Here is a 13,047-nt window from a genome sequence, read left to right on the forward strand (position 1 = left end):
AATAATTAAGGGGTGGCAATGGGTCAAGTTTGTATTGGCTTGTCCTCTTATAGGGCCCGGACTAGGTGAAACACCTATGTATCAATTTGGACTCGGAAAATAATTAAGGCAATGCGCCAAGTTTGTATTGGCTTGTCCTCTGATAGGGCACGGACTAGGTTAGACTTGGGTGAGGCCTAGCACAGCAACCTAGGGCCTTGGCCAAGCCTATTTGAAGGGCCAATTTGAGGGACCCCCCTTCATATTCAATTCGGCCTGACTGGATTGGGTTGGGCTATGAACAGCCCTGGAGGGATTATCATGGGTGTTTAGGAGAGGTCATGGTACCTTAGCTTAATTGAGACCCTCAAACCCCAACCCTGATACAATGGTTGCACATTAAAAGGTAAAATGTACAATAAGATCATTTGCTATGGAACAAGAGGATTGTAACCATCCTTAACACATGGTTGTGAATTCGGACTAAGCAGGGGTATCTGAGCTTAAAATCCCAAAAACTTTTCTTTGATTTTCTAACGTTTTGAGCTCCTTGATTTCACATCTATTGGCTTTAGAATTAATGTGACTTTGCTGTGTGAGACAGGCAAATCATCTTATAGTTTACAATACCAGATATTAAATGCAACAATTGTAGTTAAAATGGTGATTTTTTTAATAAAGTTATATTTCCTCTCGTTGTGAATGTTCAGAAACAAGACTCGGACCCACGACCCGGCTGGGTCCCAAGTCCAAGTTGTCTGTATAAACTCGGTCGAGTATGTACAAGTTGTAATGATAAAATATAAGAAACGGTCTTTGGCTGGTTCCCACTCAAACTCAAAACCCTGTTGAGTCTGAGTAATTCATGGAAGTTCCACTGGGCGAGGACCCGTCCAAAATACTACATGCACTTAAGATTTACTTTAAAATGGTTAAAGTATCCTTTTTATAAACTAACAAGAATGCTTATCACTTAAGCAAAGTTTTCAAACACTTAATAAAGGTAGGGGTGGCTATGCACCCGGAACTGACCCAAGACGCGACGGGTAGACCCGACCTAAGTCCAGGTACGGGTACAAAAATTGTACCCGTGTCGGGTCTAGGTCCAAATCTTGGACCCAAACAGTGTTCGGATCTGAGTATGGGTCCGTTCGGGTTTGAGTCCGGGTCTCACGTCATATTTCCGTTTCCCGCTACAATAGGTTTGCTACCGGCTTAGAAGTTCGTACCCATCAAAAAACATTACAAGGATTAGATGAACCAGTGAATTAGCAAGGGGTTTAGTCAGAAAAGCAATAAGATTGACGATTAATCAGAAAGGATTTAAAAAAAAAAAAAATGACCGGACCTAACCTAGGCCCGGGTATGGGTCCAAGAATTGGACCCAGCAGGTCGGGTTCGGGTCCAGGTCTGTGTCCGTGTCCATGTGGACCCGACACGACTAGTGTTATTATATAAATAATATTTAATACATAATGTTTAAATAAATATATTATATATTTTTAATCATAATATTTAAATAATACGTGTATATATTGAAAATAACATTTAAATATTTTTATTTTATTTTTAGATGGGGTCTTTTTCAGGTCCAAATCTAGGAACGTCGGGTCCGGTTGGGTCTAGGTCCCATGTTATCTTTTCGGGTGTCCAGCCAGATGCAACCCGTCGCCACACTACTTTTGTGAGGTGGTAGAGTGGGTGTGCTCCCTGAACAGTCTGACGAAAAAACTAGCCCCTAAATAAAAATAAAATTTAAAACTAACGTCCCTCCATTAACAAATGACTTCATTCGCTTGACAATACTTACTGGGCCACTCAGATGGGGCCTAAGTAGAACTAAATCAAGCTTACGGACCTATATCACGCTCTTATACAGCATTGATTAGGAGGTGCAATTTGGTTTAAGTAACCGGCTTTAAAAAGAAAAAAAAAAAACCCACAAAAAAATAAATAAATAAAAGTAGTGAGAAAAGATATGATAATTATATATGACACTCACAGCATTACGAACTTTTCATTTATAAAACTCATAAATTAAGTTGGGTATGCAAGGAAATAATGCCGCATGTTTTCTATAAGAAAAACCTTAAAAGGAAAGATGAAATTCGTTATGTTAGGTATTGATAGAAAATGATATATATTAGAAGTTATGTCATCCTTGATATTATTTGCATTTAGAGTCCATGAAAATTCATGATCCTCTCAGTGCACTCTCGGATAGGTTATCCACTGTGTGCACCCCATCCTCTGAAGCAATAACTGCTGTGCACCTGTAGAAAATTTTCAAATAATTAAAAACACAAAGGACATTATCATGAATAAAAGCTACCATCTAGGGCTGAGAATTTACTCGATCGAAATCCGAATCATGAATTTTAGATCCTATTCTGGGTATGGAACAAAGATTTGGATCTGAAATTCAGAACCGAATCTAAAATTTAGATTCAGATCCCAATACATGATCCATTTTTTAGATACTATATCATTATATTTATTAATTTATATATATTTATAATTTTTTAAACTTTTAGAAGAGCAAATCCGGATCCCATGTATATTTTTCCAATCCGGATTGTGGATCCCATGAATAATTTTTAGATCCAGATCCGGATCCCATGAATAGTTCTGATACGGATCTTGATCCAAACATTCTGGATCTTATCGGATCCAGATCTAAATCCAGATTCCATGTATAGTTTTTAGATCCGGATTTGGATCTGGGAGAATCTGGACCCATCCGAAAAATTCTCAACCCTTATATCGCCTTCCATTGAAATTTCCATTATCCACTCTAAAAAATAATGACAAGTTTTAAGAGATTAAATAAAGTTAAGGGCACAAACGGAATGCCACAAATCACTCCATGTTCCACAACACCATCAACTGCCTCAAGGCTTTGTGCCACTTGAGCTGTAAATAAACCAGGGTGAGAATAAGTGCATTGACAAGTTATCAGAGATTCTTCTTCAAACAAAATTGATTTTTACCCATAAATACTGAGCTTGTAAAATTCAAATTTAATTTCCTCGATGTAGCATGAGCAAGAATGGGACTTAAAAACCAGCATATTACATCAAAAGAACGGGGGTAAAAACCCTTGCTGATGAAAACACAAATTAGAAATAAGAGATCGAACAAAGTCTCGAATTGCCACGTAAATCATGCCGGTGCTCCAAAATATTGAAAATCTCAAAACAATGGAACTTTCAATTAGACATTCCTATTCAAATGACTATTTTAGCTCTGATCCTGCATTTGTACTATAGAACAAGCGATAGTATTTATACAGCACACGATTTTTATCTGATGCATTTCACTAAGATACTTTCACTTGCTGGGTGTTTCCATATACTGCACCTGGGGTAAAATGGTCACAAAGAAAAATGACTGCACCAGTTACTGGCTATAGATTCCAATTGTCTGGAGCACCTTCATGGTTTATGCAGGCTTTCTTGTAATTTCCCTTACATGGTTCCTTAAACATTAAAAGGACTGATTTAAAATTTTACGTTTCTAGTCAATAAGACAGGAGAACAAGCTTACATAGGTTAGAAATAGGAGACGTGAATATTAGATCAAGAATGTTGTATCCTTCTGTTGTGATTATTGGAAAATCACCTCCTGTTGGACCTGCATTCCCGATAGCAGATCTCCTCCAAACCTACAATGGATGTTATTATGAGTAAATAAGGACTGATAATCCAAACATTGATCACAGTAGACAATACACACACACACAAAACCAAAAAAAATAGGAAAGAAAAAGAAGAGTAAGCACAACTTATAGTATATTTGGCCGATGCATATCACTGTTTCTAACAGAACAACGGATTTCAATATGCTTGAAATTTAATGAGGCAGACATAAAAGCTGCATACAGATTAACCATGTGCCACAAATCCAACAACGAGCTGCATCTTGATCATTGACAGCCTATGACCTTCAAGACTATTGAGCAGATTTCTAAATTATTAACACCATGCTGACACCATATTTGGAACACTAGAAACTGATATTGCAGACCTAAAGAACAAGTCTGAAGTCCTAACTGTCACACCACACTCTAACGTTCCCCGACTAGAAATCAGGACTCAATAGATAGGCAGCAAAAGATATGCATGCTAGTTCTGGGGACAGCTTAAGGCACACAATGAGCTTTTACAGTCTGTAAATAAACAATATGCTACCCTTAAGAAAGAAATTTGTTTTTGAAGCTCAAAAGAAAGAGGTGAGCGAAGCAAAAAACAACTCACAGGTGGTAACTTGAATCCTCACTCTAGGTGGGGTGGCATAATGATATACACCTTCTCTATTTGATGGGCTTATTCATACCTCTCTACAGGGGCAAATATTTACTTCTCCTAACCATGTCTACCTACCAATAGGGGCGAAGCCTTTCGACCTAATTAATTATAGACTTCCATACTTACCACTCCCTCTTTCCATAACACAGAACGCAACCATCAAGTTTCTCCCACCTTGAGCCTCCCGCACCAGCTTCACTTCACAACCACATTATCAAGTGATTTTGAGATTCATTGCACCTATTCTTCATCCTTCCTTAAAGCTATAGTCTCTCACAAAATCTTTAGAATAATAACTTTCCTTCTTTCCTATTCCAATAAACCAAAGTCATAACCAATCAATACACCCCCAAATATCTTGATATAGGTGGTGTTTCCTAGGAAGCATCCAGTGCTGCAGTAACCTAGTGTAATTAGAACTTTGGCCTCTTGAAATGCTAATTTGAAGCTTCTTGATCTGAACAAGACTGTTGATACAGGAAATGTCTTTCAGATGCCTTCTATGCTTACTTTCCACAAAATTTAGGAGATGAAGGTGCCCATTTTTCATTTTGAATAATTCCAAATGTAGACCTGTAGAACTGAATTATGTATAGAATGCATCAATTCTAGTCAGATATTACCATAACAAGTGAGATATGATCGTCTTTGAAGTATATGCATCTCCAATGCATTGGGAAATCAGGATATTGATGTGAGGATATGGTGGCAAACCTCTGCATCTCCTAAGAATAGGTCGTCAATTTCTTCTGCAGTTTCCATCCATCTCTCCTGAAAAGAAAACAGAGAGATGAAACTTATTAATAAAGTAATCCAGAATCCATCTTCATTTCTAGAACACACTAATGTTGTCATGCCATTTCGACTTACAGAACGGATTACAACTGGAATTGAACCATCAATGTCTCTTGTGTACTGCATTTGTGTAATGATGAATACAAGACTACTTGTAGCCTTCAAAATAGACTGTAAAAGAAAGACCGAATTAATGCATCATTATGTCAAACCATGCAGAATCAGGATATGTTGTCAAAAATCTGACTGATTACTAAAATAGTAAGGGTTTGCTTACTGGTCTAGTGATTGGGTTTCAAACAGTTGGCTAGCAACTCCTCAGCCATCCATTGTTAACAGCAGACGACTGAGGATTTGCTAGCAGCTTGTTTGAAACCAAAGTGCTATCAAACAATACTGTACCAAGTAATAAAGATAATATAATAGAAACAATAAAGTCATACTCAAAAGACAAGCTAACACTTTACATGGAAACTTCAGAACATTAATTCTTAATTGTTGCAACCTTCAAACCATGCAAACAAAAGCTTCTATGCTACAATTGACCTTATTGCCTATTTCAACAAAAAAATGAAATTATAACCAGATATTACCATGATCATTCATCACCTATGTACCCAAAGGCATGGCCAAAATAGGACAGCTTCCCTCCTAAGAATCATAAATCTTAAGCTTGAACTTATCAGATAGTTGATGAGTGTTGGGATAGGATTGGTAAGCCCGGTTGGGCAAATTAGGTTACTAACACATTTAAGGGCAATGATGTTTATCTGAATGAACCTAATGATCATCAAGTGGAGTCAAATTCTGTTGGTGACTCTATTGTGCTTTCAAGAGCAGAATATAAATGACCTTGTTAGACAAGTACAGCAGCCTACTGTCCATCCTTCCACTTCCACTACCACCCTTGCCAACTTGGGTTATTCCCTCGGGAGTTTCTAGGCACATGACTAGTGAGTCCCTCTATTTTCGTATTTCTAGATAAGTGTATTCTTAATCCCTCTGGTATTTTGGTTGATGGATTATTGTTTAGTGTGGCTGGAAGGGGTACAGTTATTCCTACTTCCTCCCTTTCTCTGTCCTCTGTGCTATATGTTCCAAAGTTTCCTTTCAGCTTGTTGTTTGTGAGAAAATCAACTAAATCTCTTCAGTGCTCCGTAACTTTTTACTCTTTTGTATCATTCAGGATCTAAGGGCAGGGAGGATGATTGGTGGCGGGTATGAGTCAGGTGGTCTATACTATTTGGATCATAATCTGATCGGTGCTGCCATTTATTAAGCTCTCTCCCCCTTCTTATGGAATTGTCGACTAGGCCATCCTTCTGTCAATAACTTGAAGGTTTTAGTCCCTTCTTTACTGTCAGTATCTACATTAGAGTGCGAGGCTTGCCAACTAGGCAAGCATCATAGGGTGCCATTTCTTCCTAGAATTGATAAATGGAGACCTGTTCCATGTACAATTGTTCATTCTGATATATGAGGCCCTGATAGAGTACAAAGTTTGTTTGGTCATGGATAATTTGTAGATTCCATGGATGATTATTATGGTTATAATTAACAAAAGAAAGATCTGAAAATTTTTCCCTTTTTTCATTGTTTCACTAGGATATCCAAACTCAATAGAATAAGAATGTGTGCATTTGACATTCTATTAATGCTAAAGAATATCTTTCTAGAGAATTTCAAAATTATTTTGCTCAAAATATAATTTTATATCAAACTTCTTGCGCGCATACTCAACAAAATGGAGATGCTGAAAGCAAAAATCAACATTTTCTTGAAGTAACCTGAACTCTGTTAATTAGTATGCATGTTCCAAAAGTTTACTGGGGAGATGCCTTGTTGACCTCATGTTATTTAATTAAATCTTTTGGCCCTTTAGTTTTGACCTCAAGTTGTCAAGTGTATTTTTCTTCACTATTCATACCCTCAGAAAGGTTATCTTGCTATTATCTTGCCATCTTGGTTTGCGAAAGAAATTTGCTTGTGTTGATATTACCTTTTTTCAAATAGTCCTCATTTTTTCAAAAGAGGATGCAAATTTCTTTTATCCTGCTCCATAAGAAGTCTCACAGTCCCCATCTTCTATAGTATTCTTCCTATTCCTGTTGATAATTCTTCTTCATCTCAATTACCTAAACCCGCTAACATGTTACTTCTACACATCCATGTCCCTTAAGAGTAGTCCATAAAGGTCTACACAAGAAAGAAAGTGCAAGATGAACATCCTTCACTGACCCAGCCGACCACTCAATCATCATCTTCGCCTATAAATCTACTTCCTGCTTCTAACTGACATTCTGTGTCCAGTGATGATAATGTACTTACCATTTGTAAAGGAATAAAGCATTGTACTCAACATCCCCTTTCTTATTTTGTTACCTTTCCAAATTTGTCTTCAATCTATCCAAGTTTTATTTCCCCAAGTCTTATTAAGAAGCACTTTCTCATAGTGGATGGAAGAAGGCAATAGAAGAGGAAATTGATGCACTCAACTTAAATGATACAAGGGAGTTCACGGAGTTACAGGTTAGAAAAAGAATCTTTTGAGTGTAGCTAGGTTTATGTAGTAAAATATCAGCTTGATGACACCATCGAGATTAAAAGCCAGGTTGGTTGTGAGACGATACACCCAAAACTTTGTCATTGATTAGTTTGAAACTTTTGCATATGTTGCTAAACTTTATTCAGTTCAAGTGGGTATATCTATAGTAGTAGACAAGGGCTGGCAGATATAGTAGCTTGATGTGAAGAATGCCTTCCTCCATAGTGATTTACAAGAGTAGTGTATATAGAGCAACTACCTGGGTTTGCTTCTCAAAGGGAGTCAGATAAGGTATATAAGTTGAAGAAAGCCATTCACAATTACAGTTAACATTATAAAAAAAGAAAGCCATTTACAATCTAAAGTAGTCCCTACATGCATTGTTTGACAAATTTAGTGAAATTGTTTTGAATTTCGATGCATCCATGCATATCATTCAAGGCGTGTTTGATTTGTGGAAGACACGGTTTCCAATTCTGTCCTTGTTTTATAACAAGGAAGTTTACAATAAAGGGGATATTGCGGTATCCACTTGCCTTATACTTAAGACCAAAAAGTGGATACCGCCAGTTCTATGGGGGACCATGGAAGGTAGCCACTTCCCTGGAAGATGCGGTTTCCAAAACCACATCTTCCAGAATTCGAACACGCCTTCAATGTTTATTTGGAAACCGAACTTCAAGATAATTGTCTTAGTTGTATATGTCAATGATATTGTCATTACAAGTAATGATCAAGAAGGAAACAGTTATTTGAAAAGGCACCTAAAACAATATGTCCAGATAGAAGATTTGGGTTAGCTAATGTATTTTTTAGGAATTGAAGTAACCAAATCAAAGCACGGCATTAACTTGTCGTAAAGAAAGAATGTGATTAATTTGTTGATAGAGACTGAAATGTTAGGAGCTAAACCAGTTGATACTCCTATGGATTCAAATACAAAATTATTGGCTGATAAGGGTGAGTTGTTTGAGGATCCATGTAAGGTACAGACGACTGGTAGGCAAGTTGATTTCTCTAACCCCCACTAGGCCTGATATTGATTTTGCACTAAGTGTAATGAGTCAGTTCATGCACTCTCTAAAGAATCCTTACTGGGATACTGTTTGGACAATTTTGAGAATCTGAAGGGACCTCCTAGTAGATGTCTGATTTACAGGTTAAATAATCATTTTGATCAGTGAGAGTTACTTAGATACTAATTGGGTAGGTTCTCCATCTGAAAGGTGGTCTACCAAAGGTTATTGTATATTTATTGGTTGAAATCTGGTTACATGGAGAAGTAACAAGATGTTGTCGATAGATCTAGTGCAGAGGTTGAATATAGAGAATGACCATGTGAATTGATGTGGCTGAAGACACTAATACAGGAGATTGAGTTTACTATTGTTGAACCTTTGAAGATGTATTGTAATAATAAAGCTGCAACCTACACAGCCAGCAATCCAGTGCTTATGACATAACTAACATGTTGAAGTAGATTGTCATCAGTTGGCAGACATCTTCACCAAAGACCTTGGTTGTGACCTGCTCCAAACAAATTGTTCCAAGCTGGGCATGGGTGACATTTATGCTCCAGCTTGAGGGGGACTATTAAAATTCTTTTTTATCATTATTTCTCTTTTATTTAAGTTATTAGGACCTATATGTTCTATTTCCAGTTTGCATGGGCAGATTTTTCATTTCTCTTATTTATTAATATAAAAGATATTTGAGAGGTTTGGGAGACCTATTGAACTCACATCACTCTTCCTCTACCTCTTTTCTTTTCATCTCTCTCTCCCTCTCTTTCTCTCTCTCTCTCTCTCTCTCACATAACTATATAAGGATGAATGGTTTTGACAATTTACAAAAAGTGACAGTTTTGTATTGTGGCCAAGAGTGCACACTACGGCTATCACAATAATTAAGCATATCAGTATGAATGCTAGGCCAAAATATGGCTGACCAAGCAATGACACATATTTGGGATTGAATATTTTGTGTTTTTTTAAGCTGTTTGGGATTGAATATTTTGTTTTCAGTTCAATTGTGCAAAACGCTATCCATTGTAAACCACAAATTGGTTATAGAAATTTCAAGATCACAAACCATACTGCATTACAATTGTGAAACGTTTGGATTGTAATTTCTCAAAATTTCTAGAACATGATCGCACTACTTTACAACTCACATTTATTAACTCAAGAAGCCTATGGAGGCCACATAGGATAAGAAGGTGAAATACCTTCGCTTGAATTACAGACTCAGACCCTTGAAATTTGGGACGACCAATTATAGCAGCCAGTGTATCCTCCTCTACTATATCTGCATCGTTAAATGCAACATCGGTCTGCAATATAAAAGCACTGAGGTTTAGCCTTCCAATACCAGCTAATGAGAGCATCTCTACAATTTAAATTTGGAGATAATATTCGCAGAAAATTTTTAGTAACAAGTATGTACCAAATAAGATGAATGTAAAACAAGAAATTCAATCCGAATGTTATAACATTCACAAACCCTTATCTACATGCAACCAATGGATTTGAAGAAATAAGATATTTTATGCACACTTTGGGTGTATCTAGGTGATTATCCAATGGAATCCCGGCTTTTGCAGCCTCACTTGCAGCAGATACAGACCTGTAAACAGAGGATAAATTGATATTGTAATGTGAGCAAGATGACTGTCTAGTAATATTACTAGTATGAGCTAAATAAGCAACAAGCATGAACATTTCAGCTTATGCACTTGTGCTTTGTAAGGTTATGCAGGCTTGATAAGAAAATGGATAGGCCTTGTGAAAACTATAAAACTTGGGATAGCTTACGGTGACACTAAAATTATTCCCGCTCAATAGACTATGCTCGGAAAAGAGGATTAGAAAAGCATGGGCCTTAAATATTGAAACTGAAGAATATTGCCATGCATAGACCACAATCAGTAAAGAGTATGAAAATGCATAAGCTTTAACTCATTCTCATATTCTTGAAAGTGAGCAGTTTTACTCCAAATCAAAACTGAACGATTTATATATAAAGTGGTTCTCTTTCTTTGCACAGCTTCTCAACTCCATATTCTTCATTCTTGAAAATGACCGACCCCAAACGCATGAGTAATTTGTACGCAAAAATAATATTTGTGGATGTACATTAAAAATAGCCAAACAGTGGACCTAAGCAAATGAACCAAGAAATCAATTTAGACCACATAAAAATGCAAACCAACATATGCTTAAATTCGTTAGTGATTATAGATGGAGTTATAGTGAGATATTAAAATATGAGTATGGGTGAAGTAGGATGGACTCACATTGGGATTCCTACAATGTCTTTCAGTAGGCCTTCTTTAAGTTGTCGACTCAGATACTTTATAACCATGAAGGAAGCCGGACCAGATCCTAATCCAACCACCATGCCACTTTTGATATAGTTATCCACCTACGCTACTTTCAATGGTTAAAATTAATATTTTTCTATAAAAAGAAATAAAGTGACCCAATATTTTAAAATGTGTTTTGAAAAATTGGCATGCCAGTGAGTAATCTTGCCTGTTATGAGACATGGTTCATTTCTATTGAATTGAACGGGTTTGATTGAGGATCTTCTTCTATACAATTCTAAATCAAATACTGAAAAATTACTGTAGATATAACATGTGATACGATAACTTATTGATATATTACAAACGGCTTCAAAATCCAAGATGCCTATGAATTTCTTGATGGATAATAGTAATGAACAACTTATCCGTCATGGATAATAGTAATAACCAACTTATCCCAGCCATCCCTTTCACCATTTTTTAATCAGACACAAAACAGAAGCAATGGATGATAAGGAATATGGTGATTTGAAATAATACCAGATTTCTACTGTAATTTATTTTACAATCATCAAACACAAAACCAAATGTAAAAATAACAAGGGAAATTCATCAAAATACACCTAAATTATCAAATATTTAACATTTTACCCATTATCAACTATTTAACTCATGATCAAGCATATTTTGATGGGATTTTATATAATCTAAATTAAATGAAGTGGATAAAATGTTACATAAATTCATCTCTTAGGTACATTTTGCTAAATATCCCTATAAAATAAAACCTAATTTTTATGAAAACTTAAAGAGAAACAACAATGACAGAAACCAATGAAACCCATAGGCCTAGTAGCATAATCTCATTTAATCATAGTCAGAAAAACATAACAAAAAAAAAAAAAAAAACTGAAAAGAAATAGAAAACTCTTCTTGTGAATGCAAATCAACACAAAATATCAGAATTCAGCTCCCAAATTAATGGAAATGAATTTTTCTCAATCCAATGAAACTGCAATGGATTGAAGGAGAAATACAGGGGGAAAAAAATAAAAAATAAAAAATAAATAAATGCCTTAAGTTTCAATAGAAAATATAATCTTTCTAATTCCTGAAATTTTAAATACTTGAATGCATCAAAATGAGAGATGAAACTCTAATCGATTCCATCGTCAAGAAAATAGAGAATAATTAAAATAAATTAGATAAAAATAAAATTAAACTGCATTTTCAAAAACAACCCATCGCAGTTCATGCAAAAACAAAAATGGGTTCTGAGATTCTCGAAAAAATTCCTTTTCCCATGAATAAATCTTTGAAATCTTTGCAAATCGTTCGTGAATTTTTTGGGTTCTTACTGTGAACTTAGCTGCTTGTGATAGGAGATCATCAGCAGCGTTCCTCGCAGTAATAACCATGCTTTTCCTCGTTGGTCCCGTCCTTTTAATATGGAAATGATGTCTCGCTCTTCTGATTCGTTGAAGAGAAAGAGGTTGAATGGTGGGGGACTGGTATCGAATTGCAGTCGCCATTTTTTCGGGTCGTTATATCCACTTTAAGGTCTTCTAACGTCCAAGGTTTTATCCGCTACGCACTCCTGTTAACAACCGCACGTATATCTACTTGCTTAACGTTTAAATATGCATGAAAATTGGCGGTCCAAAAATGCCTCAGAAGATGCACTGTTTCAAAAAGTTGAAATTCATTTTTTTTTTGATGCCTATGCATCTTGACCATTATTTTGCAAAAAAATAAATTATCGGAGTAACGCCTATCCTCCTTTCAATGCTATGTACTGTGTAAAGGCCATATTAGGAAGACATATTTTTTTGGTAGTGGGAGAGGTAGAGTACATTGGACTTGTTATGCACTACATCATGTTGAAGACTAAGAACGTCATAATGGTTCAAAATGGGTTATTGAGTCTCCTGTTCAAAAGTTATAGGGTGAATCAAACACAAGTACCTTTACCTTTCTCGACATTCTAACAAGTAATCAAATAAGTTTTAGGGTGATTCAAACACACGTACCTATAATTTATTCAACATTCTAAACGGTTCAAATTGGGTTATTGAGTCTCCAATTCTAAAGTGAATCAAACACAAGTACCCGTA

General features: G+C 36.1%; 1 protein-coding gene across 14 annotated transcripts; it reads right to left on the reverse strand.

The window, feature by feature from the left end:
- Nucleotides 1-1,965: 1,965 nt before the first annotated feature.
- On the reverse strand, nucleotides 1,966-12,546 carry LOC18427310 (NagB/RpiA/CoA transferase-like superfamily protein). Of its 14 annotated transcripts, none has more exons than XR_016048546.1 (9): nucleotides 12,292-12,544; nucleotides 10,922-11,054; nucleotides 10,182-10,251; nucleotides 9,854-9,958; nucleotides 5,157-5,252; nucleotides 4,910-5,057; nucleotides 3,526-3,643; nucleotides 2,826-2,892; nucleotides 1,966-2,252 (listed from the first exon to the last, which is right to left on the reverse strand). XR_016048546.1 is itself a non-coding variant. In XM_088857004.1 (9 exons), the coding sequence occupies exons 5-9, from the start codon at nucleotides 5,205-5,207 to the stop codon at nucleotides 2,174-2,176; spliced, it is 372 nt and encodes a 123-aa protein (XP_088713130.1). In that variant the 5' UTR covers nucleotides 5,208-5,252; nucleotides 9,854-9,958; nucleotides 10,129-10,251; nucleotides 10,922-11,057; nucleotides 12,292-12,546; the 3' UTR covers nucleotides 1,966-2,173. The 14 variants fall into 14 exon arrangements, 12 of the variants coding, with proteins under 12 accessions (XP_088713130.1, XP_020518584.1, XP_020518583.1 ...); XR_016048544.1 differs by having other exon boundaries at nucleotides 10,922-11,049; nucleotides 12,292-12,543; XM_088857004.1 differs by having other exon boundaries at nucleotides 5,001-5,057; nucleotides 10,129-10,251; nucleotides 10,922-11,057; nucleotides 12,292-12,546.
- Nucleotides 12,547-13,047: the final 501 nt, after the last annotated feature.

Source organism: Amborella trichopoda, chromosome 2 (genome assembly GCF_054954075.1).
Source record: "Amborella trichopoda isolate Santa Cruz 75 chromosome 2, AtrichopodaSantaCruz75HAP2 v2.0, whole genome shotgun sequence".
Lineage (NCBI taxonomy): Eukaryota > Viridiplantae > Streptophyta > Magnoliopsida > Amborellales > Amborellaceae > Amborella > Amborella trichopoda.

Coding starts and splice junctions, on each gene's coding strand:
- LOC18427310 (XM_020662924.2), bottom strand. CDS start 12,465: ATGGCGACTGCAATTCGATACCAGTCCCCCACCATTCAACCTCTTTCT. Junction 10,252..10,921: donor GACATTGTAGGAATCCCAAT/GTGAGTCCATCC, acceptor CTCTGTTTACAG/GTCTGTATCTGCTGCAAGTG. Junction 9,959..10,181: donor ATCACCTAGATACACCCAAA/GTGTGCATAAAA, acceptor TTTATATTGCAG/ACCGATGTTGCATTTAACGA.